Source organism: Papilio polytes, unplaced genomic scaffold, assembly GCF_000836215.1.
Source record: "Papilio polytes unplaced genomic scaffold, Ppol_1.0 DF823879.1, whole genome shotgun sequence".
Classification (NCBI taxonomy): domain Eukaryota; kingdom Metazoa; phylum Arthropoda; class Insecta; order Lepidoptera; family Papilionidae; genus Papilio; species Papilio polytes.
Window position 1 is genome coordinate 1,179,501 of NW_013525325.1, and position 23,037 is coordinate 1,202,537.

The window sequence follows — 23,037 nt, forward strand, 5'->3', positions numbered from 1 at the left end:
AGGTAAATTCTTACTGGATTAAAGTTAATGAAAACTATTAGACAGTGACTCATAGTTTTGCCCATTATGGTGAAAGTTGATGTTTATTTGTTTATTACTTTGTGAAAATGGGACAGAGATAATGAAACATGGTAAAAGAAAGTTGCACAAGTGGTCAAAAATGATGGAGACAGAAGAAAGTATGGAAATATGACGGATGATGGAAAAGCATTGAATACTTTGTACTTTGTAGCTATACTTTTTAGTAGATATTGAACAGAAAAGATTTTATAGGTATTTGTGCAAGATTTTTGATCACAGATCACTCACAAAATTCAGAACTAAAAGCAATTAAAACCGGTAAGTAATTTGGCAACGCATCTCTTGTTCCTCTGGTGCTACAGACATCCATAAGCGTCGTTCAACTCGGTGTTTACGCCGCTCGTTTGCCCATATTGTTACAAAAAGTACCACCAAAACTTCTTAGTTTGGTTCTGTTCCGTCTCATTCTTTTAGTAAGTAGTGACCAAGTTTCTTTGTTTATTGTAATAAAGAGTCAAAATTCAAATGCACAAATGACAATTGCTTCCTTGATGTTGGCAGCAACTTATGGTCTCTTTCTCACATTAGGATTTTTATTCAAAATATTTACCCCCTAGGTTAATGGCGTGAAAATATATAGCCTAAAGCGTAAGTGTAGGGCTTTTTATTTAAAAAAGAAATATGCTGTGAATGCTGACATCTTAGGCAACAAAGAAATGTGTTTACGCTTTATTGTATGAGTATAGATTGGTAACTAAACATAAAGTGTTATATCGTAAATGGATTACAGAACTCTCAGCTGATGAGTCTTGACATATTGACCATAATACGGTATGCAATAAGACTAAGTGGGCCATTTGAGAAACAACTTTCGCATATACTAATATTACATGCATAATGGACACTTCGCTTTTGCAATGCTACAAAACAAGTGACAGTGTGGAAACAATATCAATATCAAATCCTGCTTATTAAAATAAAATGCAGAGGGAAAAAATAAATAAAACCGGACGCACATACACATAAATACCATTGCATAATAAAAAATCTATACATATATTGTAGTAAGATGACCGCTTTTTGATAGATAATACAGAAAAAGGAAAAATACTAAGCTACCAATAAGGATAATCCTAAATGCATATTTTTCGTATCACGTAAGTTTTAAAAATACGACTGGTTTGTTACAAAATAATAATATGTAAAAACAATTTATGAGACTTTGTTGCAATCTACGTAAACGCTAAAAACGGAACAAGGTTGGTTTTCTTGAAGTCCTCTCGGCTGGTACGAGACCTGCTTGTTTACTTTATTGCATAAGCACAGAGACTTATTTCGGAATTTATAAGGCAGGTTTAATAAACTTGTATATCGGTTAACCTAAAATCTATAATTACGCACTGAGATTTTTAACATTAAATCTTTTGCTTATATCTTTTGCTCCAGTACTTTGAAACTTCACCATCTCCTTGCACTTTTCATACAGACGGTTGGGACAGTTGGTACTTTTGCGTATGCATATGTATATTCTTTAAGCATTCATTCTAAATTCACTATTTTTCAATTCTTTATCGTTCTTCTATTAACCTAATAGCTATCCATCTTCATTTACAGTCCTCGTTCGTTTATATGGATCATCACTCTGAATATTTCTAAGATAACGATAAATTTTCGAGTATTTCATGAACTGTTACGTTTGCGTTGTGTATCTTTTGGTTCTTCAATTCGTCCAGTTTCTGCGGGCTGTGGTTATGAATGAAAGTTGGCGACCTCCGGCGTCCGTCGTGGGCGTGATTGTTGCAAGCTCGCAGCAACGACTCGTGCCCGTGATCCATTCACAAAACCAAACGCGAGCGTGTGGGTGTACTCAATAGCGCCGCTACAACTATATGTATCTCTACCGAGGTTACCAACACACATCTCTAGGTCTTTAAATTTTATGTTAATTTTATAGTTATAACACAGTTGTGCACACAATTCAAACGGAAGCTTAAAGATTCTCAGCTGCCATAAGGTTCTTGAGAATGTTCAAAGATATTGCCTACTATATGAGATTATCCATGAAAGATTTTATTTTTCATTTCAAACACATTTTCTAACCATCTAAATATCTTCGAGTTCAAGAGATCTGAAGAATGCTGCCTGTGTAAAACACTCTTATTACCTGGTTCTTTATTCTCAGGGCATAGACAAGATCTTCTTCTATTTCAATAGCACTTCTTCTATAAAAACGAGAGAAGAATAATGCTTTGACTGGACACAAAATCTTGGAATATCTAGGTAGCCTATTCTACGCTTGGGTTACATTTATCTCCCACAGTTATCAGTCAGGCACATAACTGTTCCGAAAAGCGATAATGTTGGTTGTGATTCTACAATAAGAATCATCAGAGTTACGGATAGTAGTATCGTTTTAAGATGCTATAGATATGGATCGAGTATTTCTAGTAGCGTTAGTTAATTTCTTTGAGACGTCTATGCATGTTAAGCGGGTCGCCGAGCGCCGAGCAGCAATAGAGATTGCATTTGATGGCACACCGGGGCGCGATCTCTTGTGACAGCTTGTTAGCAGATAACTATCTCATCAGACAGCTAGTACCTTCTTTATAGACCTGCTCTATTTTCATATTTCCACACAAATGTAACTGGCATGCGTTGCTATGTTTCGTAAAAAAACAGTTTGCCCGTTATTTATTTAATAAATTGTGCACAGGAAAAGGTATGGAGTCGATGGCAATAATATGAAGTGAGTTATGACACTTTATGTTGCGGTTAGTGTTCGTTATCGCGATCGTGACCGAAAACAGAACTGAACTTGACCGTCAAAGCTCTTAACAATACATTCAACGCTAATATTAAATACTATCCTGAATGAGAATGCCTTATAAGCGAACGGAATATTACCACAAGATATATTTATGTATTCGATTATCTTCAAGAATTATTTCGTCGTGTGGCGACATTTCTTGCTAAAGGACCGCTTACGAAAACTTTACAATATGAGGTAATAAAAATGAATGTATACTTCTGTATATCTACAGTATTTCTTAAAGTTTGCAAAACACATTTGCTATGTGAGGTGAAAATTAATAATTACTTTGTGATACATTTATTATAACAATGAATTGACCTACATCCATTTTATAATCTCATCATAAAACGATAACATGGTCCAATAAGTTATGATTAGCAGAACATATAAGTAACAAATAATCTCTGAGCAAGGAGATTAGAGTGACCGTGGGTTTTCATTACCAAGGCTCTTGACTTACTAAAACCTTTTGTTTAACTTATAATCTTAGTTTTTAAAAAAAAAAAAACGTTATTAGTAGTGTTTCAGCAGTGGGAATCTACGTTTAAATTCAGACTTATTTTGAATAACCTAAAATTTGTCAGACTATCGCCAAGTAAAATTTAAATTACAAAAGTAAATTATTTCTTACATAAAATTACTCTTGTATTTGTTTTCCTGGTTTGTTTATGTACATTTAAACTCATAAAAATGGACTCCCACTTATGTATTTCTTCATGAAGTAAACATTAAAATGACTTCCTTGAACAGGTGTTAATAAATTAGCAAATTTATCCGGCACACGATCTAATCAGATGTTGTTTACATTACGCCAGATTGAAGGCGGTTGGCACAAGCGAGATTATCTGCACTTTAAACTGCAGGCATATTGCAGACTCGTTGTTATATTTATTGTTCACCTATCGCTTATCTAACTCGATATTTATATGCGACAGCACTTGTTAGCTTGATTTCTATAAAATATTCAACGTTGGCGCACTTTGAGATTAGCTTTGCATGCAAATTGTTCTCCGCAGATATCTTGAGAGAGTCGATTACTTATCGGCCGCAAGTCGCTCATTATGAACTATTAAATGTTTTGATATTATTTTGTACTTAATTTATTTCAACTATCACGTAGATAAAATGATTTATTAGTATTAAAATTATACACATTCTATTATCTTTAAGAAACAAAACTATTATGATTACTTTGTGCTTAAGAAAATCATTACGAAGACTAATAAAATTTTGCAAATTTACAACGCAATGCAAACGTTAAGTTACTAGGGTAGTAACTTCTTAATGGTAAACAAATAGATAAATAGAATAAACGAAAAATCAATCCACGCAAAACTAGTACTTTATTTCGTTCATTAACTAATTTTTTCGCAAGCTTTTGTTTCTACTAATTAAATTTGTTCTCTGGTGTGATGGATGTCCTCGGCTCTTGAATCAATTAATATTAGACTCCTCTGCTTATTTGCATTTTTCTCCTAGTTATAATGATTAACTAAACTGAAAATGTATAACAGCTAGTTTGTCTACATTAAATTATCAACTCTGATGACTCCGACAAAATAGTCGCGTGATTCATTTGTTCGATGAAAATATTTTCAATTCATGTTCGAGTTAATTCGTTTCACTATAACTTGTTAACAATGATCCGTGGATCTTGTTCTAGTCCTACCAATATTAATGAATCATACTTCAAAAGGACTGTGATGTATCGCTTGGAGCACATTGGATTTATATTTGCTTGATTGATTGGACATTTCAAAATTGATGTTTAGTAAACGAATCAGTTTGGATTTCACAAAGACCGTAACAATTATACGCCTTGAGCTTTCAATGGCGTATCAGAGATCCGAGGCAGTGTTTTTTTGTTTAGGAAACATAAATGCGCACTCGAAACCATTATATAAAATTAATAGCCCTCTCACCAAACAATTACCCGTCCGGTTAAATGCTATCAGTGGATCTATGGCTTGAAATCTCATAACCTTTTGCCTCCAAGTCAAACCAACTGCACTGGCCCGGTCGGACGGGACCATTTACACTGGACGACAATTATAACTTTCAAACGGTTTATTACAGAATACGATAAATAATAGTTTAGGAATCATAAATCTTTGTCAAGAATTAAAACTATTACATTTTATTTATGTGCTTTTGTCTTTAAATGTTTACGGTAACACTTTTGTTTGGTAACACTTTTGTTATCGTAAGGTAGAGATTTATGACTTTTAGAAAATACTGAAATGTTGAATTTTGATCATTAAGATAAAGTGTGATCAGTAGTTAATTATATTCTGCTAAGTCGAAATGTATATTATAAAAAAAGGTTTTTTTCTTTATTTAATAGAAAAATTATGAATGAACCGTGTTGTTCGTGGCCTGTGAATGAGCCGCATGATTCACTTGCGCTGGCGTCCATTCATGCCGCGCCGCCCGCGCACGCGCCTAACAAACGCATTATTTGCCAATAGCCGCCATATTGTTTCGTTTGCGGCATCAGCTGCCTCTCACTTCCTGCCTTTGATGGTGCTTATTAGTACTTCGTATCTTCAAGATCTGCTGAGATTTCTTCACTTCAGTCAAGTAATAACTTCAAAAATAATAGTTACGATTATTAAAAATATAGGTTGCACAGTCAACGCTACGCTCAATGCACTCAACGCAATTCCTTTGTGAAAATCTCCACTAAAAGACTTCATAGCAACTACTAACTCACACTCATAGAACGGGAAATAGATCCTGTTGTCTACATAATATGGTATAAAATGCACCCTTCGACTATGTGGTTGTCCTAGACATATCTCAAATAATTATTATGTGCAAATCGTTCAAACACTACGCTACCCCTACGACACCTCTGTAATAAAGTCGACGTGACTCTTGGGATACCATTAGAATTTACAAATTTTCCGTCAATTCACGATATTTATAAGAAAAATAAGATTTCGATAAATAAAGAAACAATATGTGAATATTTGTTTATGGTATTACACTGTGAGTACGTGTGCTAGGTATTGCGTACCTTGATGTACATGTAAACATCCATCGAGGTCTTGGAGGCAATCACTTTTTGTGTACATATTTTATTATGAAACTTATTTTAAAAAAACTCGTATATTTCATTGAAGGTTTTTCTATAACATACACGACTAATAGAAAAAATAATTTGGATTTCCACTTCAGAGACATTTGTAATATGTTCTCTTGTTAAGTTTTTGAAGACCATATTTTTTACGAAAATTTAGACAGTGGCAACCCAGAATTATATTTTAGGTACAATAAAAACGTTTCAAGTATAATACAACTTCTAATGCATGCATATTGTTTCAAAGACCTGTTTTAATACAATATGTATCACGTCAAGTCACGCCTGATTTACATACGGACGACCGGATGTCACGGAATATTTTTGCAGCTGCTTGAGATCTGAATACGGATAAACAATAAAATATTTATAACACCTGTTTTAAACTATTAAAGTTTAAAGTAAAACTGTACTTTGCTTAATAATGTTTAGATGTAAAGATTTTAAGAGCAATTTACGAGAGAGTACACTAATAGTATATTAAGTCATCTTGTCAATTTAAAATACAAAGCTACAATATTATTTAGATATCAAACGTCAGGTATTGAACAACCGTAGACCGTAACATTAACAGACATAGGTTTATTGCCTGAAGGGATTGTCCCAAACTATACTACTTACAAATGCATATTTAACTCTTTTGCCTGCTGCTTATGTCCAAAAGACTTCTGGCTTTATCTTCCATATAAAGATGTATTAAACCAGGACATTTCGTAAGTAAAAAAACTTGTGCGAAAAATTATTTGAGTTGTTAATCACATTGTGAAATTGAAATTATTGTTTTATCTTTTTTCGGATACTTATTGTTTGTGTACTTAGGTAACCGCTATGTGAAAGTAGGCTAAACATATTGTAATACCCACTGAAACTTTAATACATAAGTCTATTCATTGAAAGACATTCATCACCAGATCACTATATGTCCCCACCAAGAGGCTTGGAGCCTACCCTAAAGTTAGGGTGACTAGGCCATAGTCAACCACGCTGGCCAAGTGCGGGTTTGGTTGACTTCACACATATCTTTGAATTTCTTCGCTGATTTGTGCAGGATGTATCACGATGTTTTTCTTCCGTAAGAACGTCGGGTAAATTACGTACATACGAAAATTCGAAAAATTAAAAATCACATTAGTACATGGCGGCGGGATTCGAACCCAAGACCTGTAGATTACAAGTCAAGAGCTTAAACCACTGAGGCACCGACGCTGTAAGACGCTGAAAGACATTAACTGAAAAAAATTGATTGAATTTTTATTTTTCAGATTTCAACAAATTAAAATGAATTTTGGTAAATAAATGGCACACTAAATTTTTGACCGACATCCCAAAAGAAGGAGGTACTCAATTCGTCTGTATGTTATTTTTTATTATCATTTTTTTGTGTATTACGGCATAACTCCGCCGCTAGTGGACCGATTTTGATAATTCTTTTTATATCCGAAAGGTAATGCTTGCAGGTGGGTCCCTTTTTCTTTGTTTGATTTTTGAAGTCAAAGACTACGACGACTACTTAGTTTTGTAAGAAAAAGTGCAATGAGTACAAGATAGGCGAATATTACGATCTTTATTTCACTAATAGAAAATAAGTTTTGTGTACTTAATTTAATTGACTGCAACATTGAGTGACTACTCAAACTGGTGTCACCACAAAGTGCCGCTTTGCTGAGTATCTCTCTGGAAAGTTTTAACGATATTTAATGATTTGAATGTGTTCTTAATTATGGAACCGGTTGCGGCGAGATAGCGTCACTGTACACAGCTCCTGTACAGATATCAGCTAAATTTAATGACTATTTTATGTGCCGTAAATAGGTTATACTGCAACTTTGACGGTATGATATTAAAGTAGCTTTAAATTAAATTACCAAGAAGACCAATTGACGGCTGACTGAAGAACACGAATTGAACAACTCGCAATCCTAAAGGTCTCATCCAACAAATTGTAAATTATCTGAAAACAATCGAACGTGTTAAATATGTGATAAAAAAAACTGGAATTTATTACCTTATCTGACAGTGACGTCATTTTTAAACTATCTCAGCCTCTATTAGCCCAGTGTACAGACCCTAAATCAAGTTATTTAGGCTGCAAGGTTCCTTCCCGTAAATACATCTTGAAGTTAATTATGTAGAACGTGTAACTACTGCCGTTTCTTAAGTAGCAACCAGTAGAATGTGATGTTACAAAGTGTGTATCTATGCCGTGTTGGCACGTACTTCTGCTATGTCATCACAGCTGAATGCCGAGAGATAGTAAAACAGTGACAACTGTTGCGGAAGGCTTGTGCCGAATAAAGGTTAGAGAAGGGCCCGGGGCGAGGGGGCACACACGCGTGTTGTGCAACCCGCGGCGCCGAGTGAATGGAGCCTCCGAGCCGAGTGGGCGAATGTTTTTATCAATGAACGAATTCGTGGCGTACGCACGGGGCTACGTGTCACGGCCGATCGACCGCCGGCCGACGATTACCAACCTTGCTAATGGAAAATGTCAACGAAGATGCCACCGCTGGCCCCGTGGTGTTGCGCCGCCAAGACCTTTACTGCGGACATAAGCATTTAGCATGTACGCAACGCGTCCCATTCACAAACATGTATTCATTCATCGAACGGCCCAAGTATACTCCGTATGTTATTTGCGAGTTAACATTCAATGAATTTGAAAGGAAATAAACAATTAATTGAATTGCTTTGGCACTGTTAACGCCTCCAGTTAGCCTTCGCTCGGATTTAAGTATGACGTAGTGCAGTGATTATACTAGGCATTGAGAAACAGCAGGTTCTGTATTAGGCGATGCTTGCATTAGAAGCTCGTTTAACTTTACTTTATCCGACATTTTGGGCAGCAATTAATTACATGCATATTGTTATAATTGAATACGGCTAGACAACCGAATTATTAATTATAATTATTTATTTGCTTACACAAATTTGTCAGGTTTACGTAAACGGAGTTTTTTTTTATATAAAACACGCTTCAATTAATTTTTAGATAAACAATTCGGTAAATATTCACTAGAATATATAGGCTCAAAACTTTAGAAAAAAATCTACCCCTCTGCTAAAAGATAATTTGTTTTTAAGTACTTTTTTAAACTCTTTATAGAAACACTAGCTTTTGCCCGCGACCACGTCCGCGTGAAATTTAAAAATGATAATAAGGAAGTGAAAAAATATATATACTCAGAGAAAAAACCTTTCTAACGGTGAATGAATTTTTAAAATGGGCCCAGTAGTTTTTGAGCCTATTCATTACAATCAAAAAACAAAGTTTTCCTCTGTACAGTATTAGTATAGATGTAATTTTTCGATCACTTTCTACAGAAATCTAAGTCAATTTGTCGTGCGACGTAATAAATGACCCACTTAGTAAGCTCCAATCATTAGCCTTTATATAGCAATATTATTATGGAAATCGTTTGTATTTAGTTCAGTGATTGATGTTACAAGGCGGGGGCGGCGTGGGCGACCGGAAGCGACCCGTAACTCTCTGGTCTGTATCGTAAGCCTTGTCTATTGCAAATGTACGCTTATTTCTACAATTCCCCAAATCTACAGGTAAAATTGTATTTATAACTTGCTGATCCCGTGCGGCTTCATCCGCATAAAATCATAACTACTTAATTTTATTGCTTACATTTGTGTACTGTCAAAATTCAAATGCATAAATAATAACATTGTTCCTTTATGTTGGCACCTTGTAGTTAATGGTCCCTTTCCCACATAAAGGTTTTATTTATTCAGCCCCTAAGTTTAATAGCGAGAAAACATATAGCCTAAAGCGTTTCGTAAGTGTAGGGCTTTTCATTAAGAGTTTTGAAAGGCGTTTCAAAAGATTTATCCAAAAATATACTGGGATTCCTGACATCCTACGCCACGAAGTAGTGTGTGTTCATGCTTTATTAGTATAGACGTAATTTTAGTAGTTATCTATGATGTTAGAATTTCACATTGACAAGAGACTTCGCACTTAACTGAATATTTCATAATAATTTTAACATTTTATATTTGAGTTTAATTTACTAACACAATTAGACTCAAATGCAAAAATAATATTTTAAAATCTATACGTTCGTATCTAAAAGCGAATTCAAACAAACTTAGTATGTTTTAGTATTTTATCAAACATTTTCGACATTTGTCGAAATCATTTAATATTCAAGCATAATAGTTTACGATATTTTGCTTAAGTTCTGTACTTTTTTTTTTTGATAAAAATATAAAACACATGAGAATTCAAATTAAATTCTAGTCAAAATCAATGTATTACAAATAACTAAATCCCTATTGTTTGTAAAAGCAATGTAATTACATGTTTATTTTTTAAATCGCTTTATCGGAGTCATAGATATCATAAATCTGCATATCTCAGGTGCAGGACTCAAAGGTCCCACGTCATTGCTATAAATATGACATGCAAGTATAGTATCCAGTTGTCGATAGACTACGTTATGAACCTCCAAGTCTAGACTGGTCGTCTGTCTAACCTCGCCCACGTCTACCTCTACGAAACTTTAATTATCTTGGATGTTTTAAAATAACATTCGATTCTATTTTTAAAATTCACCAAGTCGTCTTCATGTTTGAATTAAAGCAGTAATTCAAAAAAACTGTTTCCAATGTTAAATTAATTTTCTACAAAGTGAGGTCAGTACTTGTACATGAGAACGTTTTTTGTGAGGGATAAGGTGAGAATGGTCAACTTATCCCTTTTTAAAATTGGATTACTTATAATAGGCTTATTTTTAAGCGAGTTATCTAGATAAGCCTAGTATTTCTTAAGTACTCTTACTTGAAACAAATTACTATTAATAAAACTGTTATTATCTCAATTTGACACAGATATTAAGTTAAAATGTGTAGTTTATTTTAGATTTTAATAGTTAAAAATGTTTTAAAGCGATCTATGTTAATAATAGTAAGTTTATGCGGGTATAGTTTTTGTATGACTACATTTCTCGAGAGCATTTCCGGTGGTTGGGCCCAACCCAGCGCGCACACGCCAAACCGGTTTAATAATTTGGTATTTTCGAAGAGCCATGTCGATTAATTTACGATAGACCAGCTTCCTGTGATAAAAGCCACGTTCAACCTCCAATATGACAACCCGACCAATAGAATTTGATCACCTCTTTACAATTTTCAAAAGAGAATTTAATTGGACTTATAATAAAAAAACTCTCGCGACAACACTTTTAAAATAAATAATTGATAACTATTGAGTGTTACGAAACAAGAATTGTAAATAAAGTTTGTTACTACATTCTTTAATTAAATTATGTTTGTACAGAAGTCGTTCATCGTCGCCGAATAAGTGTACCAAATAATGGTTTTCGTACAGAAATAAAAAATTAGTATACAAAAATAAACCTACTATTGAAGCTAAGGTCTAATATAAATTATTGTAATTTATGATGCTGTTAAAACATGTAAAAATGTATTTACAACTACTAAAATGTTTAGTATATATATTTACAATTTATATCATCATCAACTTGCCCTTATCCCTTATCCCTTATCCCTTACGGAGGGTCGGCACAGCATGTGCTGCTCTTCCATACATCTCTATCAACCGTCATATCTAAATCCACTCCCTTCTTGAGCATATAACTACTCTTTCACACAATCTATCCATACTGTCTTCGGTCTTCCTCTTTCTTTGTAGCCATCCACATTCATTCTTAATACTTTCTGGTTTATGTCTCCATCGTCTCGTCGCATAACATGTCCACAACACGCTAACCTTTCGCTTTTCAATTTCTCCAACACTGGCGCTACTTTCAGACTTCCTCTAATATACACATTCTTAACTTTATCCACTCTTGTCACACCACACATCTTACTAATATTATAAATGTGAAAGTTTAGATGGATGGATGCATGTTTGTTAGAGTTTGTAGCCTAAACGGCTAAATGGATCTGGATGAAATCTGGCATCGATCTAGAGCATAGGCTGGAAGAACACATAAGCTACCTACTTTTATTTGTTTTTTAATTCCACGCGGACGGATTCGAGAACGAAAGCTAGTTTATTTATAATTTATATATTGGGATCAATTTGCTTTGTGGTTAACCGTAATTAATCATAGTGTCAACAGCATCGCAATTCACATTCATGTTCCAGGAACTTTATTTATGACCAGTTATTTCATAATTACTCATTATTTACAAGATCAATTTAAATTATGTTTTGTTCTAATCCAGTTTTAATGGAAAAATCATAAAAAGATTATGCACAACATTTGTTATTATGAAAATAACACACTACAGTAATCTTTGGGGACTTTCGTTCCTTCCAACTTTCCATTCAACTCTAATGGTACGTAATATTATTGAAATGTTGTATAGAAGAAAAAGCAACTATCTTTTTATTAATTTTCCCTAATCACTATAACCTTCGGAACTCCTTTTGCGACGTGAATTTTAATTATTTATGATTATTACAATGCGTAAGCTTAACATTACAAAGAGGAAACATTTGTATTTTGGTATGTAATGAAATAACTCAAAAACTACGGAGCTGATTTTAAAAATTCTTTCATTGTTTTTTTTTTAAGTTTTAAACCTAGCGCTTGACTACAATCCCACCGACTGAGAGTGAAGATGTGGTCGAAAGATGGTACGCGCTACTCTTCTCTCTACGCTAATAAATACTGATTTGCTCTTTTCTTGAAGGCCCCTACATCATATTTGGACGGAAAACCCGAAGGAACTTTTTTAGAAAAGTAATTTATCTGTGAGTAATTGGTTATACTTATATACGGACTATGAATACATAGTAAGACATGACAGTAACAAACCTAACATTGTAACATCATAACAGCAAACTTATTGTTATTTATTTGGTTATCAATCACAGCTATCTTTTTAAAGTCGCTGTCCAATGTATATCTTGAGTTCAGAGAGATTTGTGAGTGGGTCCGTAAAATTAGAGCTGTAAACAGTAAAATAGCCCGCAGTTATCTAACGTCAACCGCGGCGAACATAAATCAGATAATAAAACCAGTAGTTAGTGTAAGATGAGAAAATAATTTGTTTAAATAAATTAGGCGCTGTGGTTGCGGCGTGGGCCGGCAGGCGGCGGTGCTCGCGTGCGCCGGCGCAGCCTACGCCGACACCGCACGCTGCCGGATATTTTCAAGTTTGTTTGTCAGGCTTGTTGAAGGTAAACATTGGCGCCAATCTTATTAATTATATTTGTATTTAATTAACATCAATTATGAACAAATAACAACAACGTTACAACAAATTGTTTTACGGCGTCCGACTAAAGGCAATAAACATAGAAAGTATTGAGTAATTGCATTTTTTTATATATTTACAGATGGGGTGCCTAAAGATGAGAGAGAGAGACGTAAAGGAATTATTTGAAATACACATATGTATAAGAATAGGTTAGTTACTTGCAATAGCAAGTATCAATTATAGGTTATAACACCAATGAAAAGAAATAATGTAAATCCGTTAATTCATGTTTACATTTTGTCCAAAAGCGCGTATTTTTTTCAAACAATTGCTGAAAAAGAGAACAACTAGCGCCATCTAGAATTGAGTCCTAAATTGCGTGGCAGCAACAGGTCCACACAAATTCTTCCCCCGTAGCCAATTTGAAAGCGTAAAACGGCTACGAGATGGCGGTACACTCGGTAGGAAATTGTTGCCATCGCCTTGTTCATAGAGCAGTGTTATGTAGCGGTGTGGGCCGGTGCCGCGAGGTGGCGCTGGTGGCTTATAACCTGAAAATTCAAAGGACATATTATTTTTTTCTTGTATTGTCAAAAATCTTATATGCAAATGATTAGATTTTTTATTTTAAGTTAAGATTAAAGCGTATGGCTAATCGGTTTAATTATTTTTATTTACAAAATAATCTTTGTAAATGTTATTATTTACCTCGATAATCAATACCAAATGTTTTAATGCTCTCTTTCGCTCTAAGTGCAAGACCCTGAAATATTAAAATTTTAAGTCTTATTTTTGGTAAAGATTTTTTTAAGATTCTGTGATTTTTGTAAAAATACTTACAGGTATGTTAGATTTTAACATATGTAAGAAAAACTCTCCCTCAGTTTGAGGTGGTGCGTCAGGATCTACCATAATTATTGTGTAAAATTTTTTCTGCAATAAAACTTTGTATAAATGTCATAATTAGTTTTTTGTATACTATTTTCCCTTGAACATAACACATACCGAATCAGCTAATGCGTATTGAAATAATGGCTCGTCACTAAAAACTTGTTTAGGAAGAAGAACATCGCAGTTGTGATCGTTGACCATTGTTCCTCCTACACTTGTTACGTTGAGTCCAGTCAATCTGTCGCAACCTTCTAGCAGGCTCTTAACATCTCCCATTGAGCATTGTGGTAACCCTTCACATATAATACTACTTAAGCTTAATGTAAGACTAATAGAGAGTATACGTTTCATCGTCAAATCTTACTTAATGTACGGGAAATTAAGAATTTCAACTTGCAAAATAAATGTTTACAAACATAATCGTATTGTTGATTCAACAGGACTTTTTGATTAGTGCGTTTAAGATAAACAAGTAATAGCACTGTTATGGCAATTTTATCATTAGCTATTGTTACTTTCATAAACTAATGTTAATTTTAGTAAAGTATGCAATATACATTTTAATAAGAAAAGGAAAAGAAGTTTTTGTTTTGTATATGTTTTAAGGCGAAACTGCGCCTTAGATGTTAATGTCAAATAAATGTCACTCGTCAACGTCAGCATGACAAGCAAATGACAGGAAAAGCAGTAATTGAAAAAACCTTTTGTTTTTAAGGCATCTTTTACAAAAATGAAAACAAGACATTGAATAAAACATGGAATCACATCCTCTCAACTTGGTATGTATTAACTAATTATGTGCTTGTAATTTATGTAACAAAAGATAGGTAAGAAATTAATAAGAATACTTTTCAGGCGCATCAACAGCATCGTCGTGCAGAAGCCCATTTAATCAATAATAGATACGATGATGCGATGCAATGCCATCACAATGCAGCTGAATTATTATTAGACGCTATGAAGTCGACCACCTCTTCAGCAGCACTGGAATCTATAAGCCTCCAACATAGTTATCATTTGAAACAAAAGGATCTAATCAAGAGCAAAAAAGAACAATATGCTCGCGTTAAAAAAGCCATGGAAAACATAAAACTGTTGAGCAGAGATCCACATCTCAAACTACAGAGCAATGAGTATTCTAAACTACAAATTGCTATTTACAGAGCTATAAATGAATCTGAAGCATTACTTCACAAAATGTCAAATGAAGATTTATCATCTACCACTGAATCGAGACTGTTACAAGATCCAGTATATTCTGGTGATGTTACAGATGGCAAGAAAATTGAGAAAACTCAACAGACTATTGTTGAAGAATTGCAAATTCTCAGTCAAAATTTACATTCACTAGTAGAACAACTTGTCCTACAAGTTGAAGTTCTCAAAGATGAGAATGTAACTCTTAAAGAACGGGTTAATTATTTAGAAAAAGAAAGAGTAAAATATTTGAATCTACCATCATCATATTCTAACAATCAACAAAGTAATTTCTCCACAATATTTGTACCTAAAGATGAGTTGAATATAGCAACTAATTCAAATGATTCAACAGATTTGAGTCAGCCAATGAATGCTCTAGTCCTGGAGAGAATAAATCAGCAACCAAATTTTGATTTAAGTGCATTCAAAGACCAATAAATAAAAATAACTTTAGTAGTGTTTCTTGTAAAGCAATAAAAGTGATCCAAGCTGCTCCCTATAAACTATTTATTAATTATTATTACTTTACTTTGTTAATACCGTTGTACAGATTGCCACTGTATTGCAAAAACTGAATTTCATTTAATAAGTGTTAAAGCAGTGACCTATGACAGTGTTGTCTAAAATTGTAGTTTTCATAAATTTTTACTCTAGGGTTGTCTTTTCAAAATGGGCAGGTGTTTAAATTCATTATTATTTTTCTGTGGCCACTTTTTGTTTTATTGTGACCTAAATGGCTTTCCAGAAATAGGTGTGATTTGTTTCTTCCAATGTAAAAGTCAAGTTTAACATTTTGAAAAGTTTGACTTTTAATAAATTCTTTAGAACATGTTTATTATTAGCAGTAGAAGTATTGTTTCAAAACTTGCATAGTTTTTGTGTAAATTTGGATTTAAGTATGTTCAGTTTCAGTCAGATTTTATATCACACAATTATTGTAAGATTCAAACTTTATAGCAGCTCCATATTGGAATTACAAGCTGCCATATTGTTTGAATGACAATATACTTCAAGTATGTCATGACATATTAGTTGTAATAGCAATAATATAATAAATATTACAATTATAGATTGTTAGCAATTAAAATCTAACCATGGACTTCATCAAGCGCTAGCTTCATAAAAAATGGACACTTTGTTTAAGTGGAATTAAATAAAAACCTAGTTATCAGCCTATTTTACTTAGAGTATTATAGCTTTCTAATGGCAAAAGAATTATGAAACCATTCCAGTGCTTTTTTGACTTTATTGTCAATATGTATTAATGCACCTGTGGAATGTAGTTCTGGGGTAATTATGATCCCCTTATATTTGTTATGCTATTTAAAGCCTGTCTAGTCTAGAATGTAATTCAGACTGACATGCTTATCAGACTTTTTGTACTGGTGTATTTAACATTTTTTATGACTTTAATAATTTGTTTTATTTAAAAAAAAACCCAAGAAGTTTTGTTTTTCAATTCAGCTAAATATCTCATTGCTGAACTGTTACAAAATATTGTTTGTTTTTTTAAAGAATGGAAGGTTCACCACATAGACATGCATTTCGGAATTATTTTTTTTACTTCATTATGACTCATTTGGTAAAGGTTAAAAGAAAACAATGTTTGAATATTTTAAAGATATGTATTATTGCATATTGGTCATACACAAAAATAAAACTATTTTTGTTTTCAAATGTAAAAATAAACTTCCCAGTAGCTTCACTAGGAATAACTATTCTTAAGCCTATGATTTCTATATAGTTAACAGTATACTAGTAACACTTAATTTTTTTTGGTAACATGAAATACCACTAGATGAAAGTAGATTTCAGTATTCAATGACTTCCGTATTTCAGATCTGTTGAACTCATTTAATATGAAAAATTATGCGCAGTCTATATTATAATAAGTAAAACACGTAAAGATATTTATTCGAATTTAAAAACTTATAAAAAACTAAAATTCGAGTGAGTTTTAACTTCAATTTAAAAATGAAAATGAGATATTTTAAAATTAATAAGATAAACATAGTTAAGAAATGTAGAAACCAAAAGCAAAATATGGTCAAAACAAATTATAGTGTGACGATTTAATACTATTTATCACAATATTATTTCAGAACGTTAACCAAAGAATATGTACGGTTTAATCACTAACCGCTATATTCCAATAGACAAGCTATACGCAGTTATATCGCAGCGTGTCAAAGAATATAGTTCTGTCAAAGTACATTAAAATTCTTGTGCGTCTATTACACCGATAAAATATAAAAGGGAATTTTTTCAAAAACAATACAACTAACATAAAAATCACATATTTGTGATCGCGCATAGATTAAAAATCGTGTAATATCTGTGATGAGTTGATCTTAAATTAACACTATTTACGTTATCTAGTTAACAATCTCGTATTTATTAAAATTTAGTTAGATCGTTAGAAAGCTAGTAAATGTGGCAGAAACACAGAGACTTGTCAAGAATTATTGTCATCGCATTCAAGAAGGAAACAATGCTTTTTGGGTAACACCGAGATTTATCTACACCCACCACAATCGTTAATAACAAACTAATCAAATATGGCCTGACCTGTATTATAAAAAACGTCATATTGCGACAAAATATGAAAGTAATTTATCGCAAATTAGAAAGTGACATTTTTTAGCGATTGAAGCGCTCCAAGGTAGGATTTTTTGGTTAGTTTTAATAAGAAATTGTCCTAGCCTCTAAAATTTTACAAGAAATTTCAAACTTAACCAATTGTGATATAATTTCTCAAATATAGAAATAGACCCTAATACATATATATTGTTTGACACAAATAGGCACTAAAACGGCAAATCGCCGTAAATCATTCAATCCAGAGTTCACAACCATAATATACATAAAAATAACATTTCTATATATTACATATTAAAATTACAGCTGATTATTAAAAATACTATAACACATTGTTATTTAATAGTTACTAGTTTTTGACCGCGACTTCGTCTGCGCAGAATTAAAAAAAAAACTTAGTAACTTTATGCGCTTTTCTAAACAGTAATCTACATATATCTGCCCAATTACATTCAGATCCGTTAAGCCGTTTCAGTGAAATCTACTAAATAGCTTAAGTAAGATTTAAACCTCACCTAATATGACCTACGGGATATTGACACGAATCTAAAACATTTCGTAAGCGTCATTTACAATCTGACAGGTGACAGAATTTCAATGGAATTTAAAATTTAAGCATGGCTTAAGCTGGGTTGCTAAAGCTTTCTTATTCTGTCATTACCTAGCATTTCATCAGTTGAACTAAGTTTCAAAAGAGTAAAACGAGGAAACCGACCATTAATCATTTAAGACGAAGGTACAATATTTATGACCGGTTTCCGAGTTACATTTAACCATTCGTTAGTGGTATTGGTTCGATAACTTCATGAAATGCGTACGTAACTTGCATTTAATTCCGTTGAAACATAGGTCGACATAATAGTAATATCACTAAGTAAAGATGCAATAAATGAAGACATCAGAAACACAGCATTAATCTCATTTTAAGTATTCAACTGTTAATGGCGTTAGTGAACAAGAAAGCAGATAATTTTGTCGTATTGTTTTGGATTTCAAAAGCCATTAGTATGATATATTCGTAGCATATTTTAAGGCATATTGCTATTGAATAACTAAAAAATACGGTTTACAAAACGGTAAAAATAGCTTGAACACGTTAAAACTAGTGTTACGGACAATGTTATGATACTGCTACTTCTTGGACTATATTTGGCGTTTAAAACATATTCATAATTAACGCGTTATTTAAAAACAATCTTGTATTAAACAATGTTTTTATCCCGTTTCTTTGGATGGTAGAAATTCAATGCGTTTTATCACAAAGATATGCAAAATAAACCTGAGCAATTATTAACAATTATTTTGTTCCTTTTCTACCGTACTCAGAGAATCGATGACTTTCATAAATATAATTACAAAAGCGTGATTGCTTCTATATACCTTAGTGTCTATCTATAGGAGAATTTGAATAAACTAGACATGAAATAAAACATATTCCAATTGTGTATCAATATTGACACTTTCTGTCACAAGCCTTAAAATGTAATTAGTAAACGTAAAGATAACGTCAACACCGCATTATATCAAAAAGACCGATATCGGAATAAACTATACTTCAACCTAATGTGAAAGCTCAAGGCGTGTAAGGCGGCGGTGGGGGTAGAATGGACAGATCATCGAAGGGGAAATACTGCTGAGTGCCGAGCATTGGTGGGGCAAAGTTGGAGGGCAATGTGGATATGTAGTCAGCAGTGGGCGTGTAGGGGGGCAGCGCGGGCACCGCGGGCGTGGGCCCCACACTGTGCGCCTCGTACCCGTCCCAATCCTCCATCAAGTTCCGCCTTTGCAAGTCTTCATCGATAGACAACGGCGCTCCCCACAAATTAGCGGCAGACGCTAACAATGCGAGAGCACCTGTAAATGTTAATTTGCATTTTTAAGTAAATTAAACCTAAAATTAACAACAGGAAAGTAAAATGTATTAAAGCGAAGTTGTAGGCTAGTTTGCTTTTTTGCAACTACCCACCGTACTAGTATAAAACTGTAAATACATTAAAAATTGATACGTTAAGAATTTGTTATATTTAAACCATACCTGCTCCTGTTATAGTGTAGAATCCATACTCGTAGTCGACTTGTATTGTGTTCGGGTCGCTATTGTTGACGTTACCGAGCACAACTGTTGTGTAGTAGCACACGCCAACAATGGCGATTACCCAAAACACACACATTATGCTCGGTATGGCGTTCCTTCGCAGCATTTTTATAGCTTTGCTGTTAAGACTGGTCAGATTAATCAGTACGCCGATACACGAGCACAACAACACCATGAAGCATAACAATATTAACACCCTCATTAGTGTTATGATCTCCGGAGTCGTACACGGCGGTAGGCCTTGAAAAATAGCACTAATTATTATTTCATACTTACAAATTTAATTTTAATAGTTAGTTTTAATTATCAGAAACACATGTACAAACATATTATTCTCATTATTTATCGCTTTTTTTTACAAGGAAAATAAGAGGTAATTTTTAGAACAGGGATCTTTACGCCAGCAAATTAATACCTATTTATTGTGTTCATATAATTTTAGTATTATGTTACATCAAAATTACGTGTCTAAATCTAAGTCTGAAATAAAATAGAATAAAAAAGAAATAGACACATTCTGAATCATAATTTTAATTAACCTACGTTTTGTGGCCGCACCCTAACCTATTTATGCGTAACCACCATTATGTTAAAAAAATAACAACACACTTATGTAATTAATAGTATGACATCATGTAATATGATAACAATAGATTGCGTTATAGTTTTTCGCATAATCATATGGCTTTCACATTCTAATTAGCTAATGATTTAATAATGATATAATTCCAAATGCAAAATTCCACGTTTCGCCCTAAATGTTGTGAAGAGAAGGAGGCCTAATTTTTTTTTCAAATATTATAAGGTGGCAAACAAGCAAGCGACCACTTACAGCCGCCGAAATGGCGAAGACAACGGCCCATAGTTATCCGTAATTGCAGATGCGTAGCTCACCTTAATCATCAGAAGAGGAGACGTACATAAACTGGATATTTTCGCTTTCTATGCGTCCTATACCGTTTAATTCACTTTCCCTTCCCATCCTTTCCTCTTAAGAAAAGGGTGGAACAGAAACCGGACTAAACTTAGGCTAAACGAACTAATTATAGCCCTCTTTCCCTTCTCATGCTTTTGTCATAAGGGATGGATTGGAAGGTGAAGAACATTAGGCAGAGGGTACATATAGGCTGGGGAAATATCCTTTTCATGCATCCCTTCCTGGGTTGATTCAATTAGGATAATTGTGGCTGTTAAAGGACAGCAATCACTTTGCTATTACAGTGAATTTAAGATAGCTTTTTGCTCATTTGCCACATTTTAATATAAAAAATATAATATTGACCATTTGTTGGAAAAGGTTATATCATATATCAATTGCTAAATCTCTAATTCTGATCACTTCAAAGTATTTGATGTGTATATTACTCGTTGTCAGATGCTTTACTGATGGCCACATAATCTTACATGTTAACTGACAGTACTGGAGAGAAGAACTCAGAATGTAGCCATTGTTATTAAGAGCGGAAAACATGAACAAAACTTCTGCAAATGACCAATAGTTATACATATCACTGATTTGTCTCCAAACAAAGTAATGTTATGTATGTCCTCAAAGGCCGGCAATGCATCTGCAGTTCCACTGATATTGCAATTTTCATGGGTGTCTATGAACATCTTAGTGTTCCTGCTGGTCGTTTGCCCCTTATAAAAAAAATTTTGACTTACCATTAAAGTCAGATCTATTGATTGGATCATAATCTTTATTCTGATGTATTGTCAGCTGATCATCATCATCATCATCATCAAATGTGAAGAACTGTGCGGGTGACAGGCTCTGTGTGCAGTGAAGACCTTTAATCCTAAACCAACTGGGCTGCACTAGAGCAGCGCATGTCAACAAGAATGTAATCACATTGAAGAATGCAGCAATCTTATTTAATTCCTTATCTTTAAAGGGTAGTTGTATTTTAAGACCTAAAACAATACATATATTTAAATAAATTTTGTAACCAATAAATTGTTAAAAATTGTACAATAACATGAAAGAGACTAGTAAAATAATTTGTAATATCCAGTAGTCAAAGTATGGAGTAGAAACTACGGAAAACTCTAACAATGGCCAGGTTTAGCATTAAGTGCACCCTTAGTGAGATATCAATCTTGTCCCCTAACTGCAAACAAACCGTAACAAAAACAATTCATGGATTGGATGCACAATATCTCATTTTTTTCATATCTATATATACATACTTGTTAGGAACTCCTAATCTACTATTTTTCTTAAAATGTAACTTTCACTATAATCTTTTTAAAAACATTAAGGACATAATAAAAAAAGATATACAAATAATTCAAAGTTTGTAGTTAATTGAGCCTTGCATGTGGAGACAGTAATTAATTTCTAAAAATAGACAACTATCACAGTGGTGGCACCTCAGAGGGAGCCTTGACGCACATCTTGGAGTAATACCCTATATATATTTGATACTATAGTTATTGCTTCGGTTGTATCTACAGTCTTATACAACAAAGTTATCAACATTCATAACAGGTACATAAACTCAACTAGAAAGTGCCTTATATACCAGACCAAGGGACTTTGTTGCATACATAAAGATTTATAAAATTTTGCATTTACATAAAAGTAATTTAAAACGTTTTAAAGACATTTTGTAGTGACATTTATATTTATTTTATATTTTTTCGCAGAGTTCGACGTCATACCTCGAATCCATGTCAAACATCCCATAGTGTTGGTCCCACAAATGTTATCACGGAAATAAAAGAAACTCATATAACAAAATAACTAGACCAAATTCTACAATAATTGTGAAAAAGCAATTACACTGAAAACAAAACTTAACACACAACATATATCCACATTCTGTAATTGAAATATATTATTTTGACATTTGCATTTGACATTTGACAGTTTGACAGAATTGAAACAAATATGAAGAGAGTATAGTGAAATATAGCTCATGATGGCACCCGGGAATTTTGTGAACTCCAAAATGGCCAATGAATTTCAGACGTAGCAACGGACACACGATGATATACATTTTCAAATGGACTGCCCTGCGGGGTTAGACAGTAAAAAACATGAACGAAACGAAAGCGATTATCGTTCGATTGTGATTGGTTGAGACACTGACGTCTGACGTCACGCGTTAAAATCTTAGACAGTGACACGCACGAAGGTCGCTTTCGTCTTTC

At 33.5% G+C, this 23,037-nt stretch overlaps 3 protein-coding genes across 3 annotated transcripts; 1 reads left to right on the forward strand and 2 right to left on the reverse strand.

Moving 5' to 3' along the window:
• Positions 1–13,406: 13,406 nt before the first annotated feature.
• LOC106103015 (CEN-like protein 4) lies at positions 13,407–14,431 on the reverse strand. The gene is made up of 4 exons (XM_013282642.1): positions 14,103–14,431; positions 13,938–14,030; positions 13,806–13,860; positions 13,407–13,648 (listed from the first exon to the last, which is right to left on the reverse strand). The coding sequence occupies exons 1-4, from the start codon at positions 14,337–14,339 to the stop codon at positions 13,455–13,457; spliced, it is 579 nt and encodes a 192-aa protein (XP_013138096.1). The 5' UTR covers positions 14,340–14,431; the 3' UTR covers positions 13,407–13,454.
• Positions 14,432–14,623: 192 nt separating this feature from the next.
• Positions 14,624–16,601, forward strand: LOC106102996 (nuclear receptor-binding factor 2-like). The gene is made up of 2 exons (XM_013282623.1): positions 14,624–14,767; positions 14,844–16,601. The coding sequence occupies exons 1-2, from the start codon at positions 14,744–14,746 to the stop codon at positions 15,624–15,626; spliced, it is 807 nt and encodes a 268-aa protein (XP_013138077.1). The 5' UTR covers positions 14,624–14,743; the 3' UTR covers positions 15,627–16,601.
• Positions 16,602–18,111: 1,510 nt separating this feature from the next.
• On the reverse strand, positions 18,112–22,750 carry LOC106103052 (transmembrane protein 127-like). The gene is made up of 4 exons (XM_013282701.1): positions 22,546–22,750; positions 21,547–21,795; positions 19,822–20,121; positions 18,112–19,640 (listed from the first exon to the last, which is right to left on the reverse strand). Exons 1-4 carry the CDS (start codon positions 22,613–22,615, stop codon positions 19,360–19,362), a joined length of 900 nt encoding a protein of 299 aa, XP_013138155.1. The 5' UTR covers positions 22,616–22,750; the 3' UTR covers positions 18,112–19,359.
• Between the last annotated feature and the right edge of the window lie 287 nt (positions 22,751–23,037).

Excerpts from the sequence above, each read along its gene's own strand:
- LOC106103015 (XM_013282642.1), bottom strand. The coding sequence starts at position 14,339 with ATGAAACGTATACTCTCTATTAGTCTTACATTAAGCTTAAGTAGTATT. Across the intron at positions 14,031-14,102 it reads AATACGCATTAGCTGATTCG|AAAAAATTTTACACAATAAT; the intron begins GTATGTGTTATG and ends GTTTTATTGCAG. Across the intron at positions 13,861-13,937 it reads TGTTAAAATCTAACATACCT|GGTCTTGCACTTAGAGCGAA; the intron begins GTAAGTATTTTT and ends TTAATATTTCAG.
- LOC106102996 (XM_013282623.1), top strand. The coding sequence starts at position 14,744 with ATGGAATCACATCCTCTCAACTTG. Across the intron at positions 14,768-14,843 it reads AATCACATCCTCTCAACTTG|GCGCATCAACAGCATCGTCG; the intron begins GTATGTATTAAC and ends AATACTTTTCAG.
- LOC106103052 (XM_013282701.1), bottom strand. The coding sequence starts at position 22,615 with ATGAGTTTCTTTTATTTCCGTGATAACATTTGTGGGACCAACACTATG. Across the intron at positions 21,796-22,545 it reads ATGTTTGACATGGATTCGAG|GTCTTAAAATACAACTACCC; the intron begins GTATGACGTCGA and ends GTATTGTTTTAG. Across the intron at positions 20,122-21,546 it reads CAATAGATCTGACTTTAATG|GCCTACCGCCGTGTACGACT; the intron begins GTAAGTCAAAAT and ends CTATTTTTCAAG.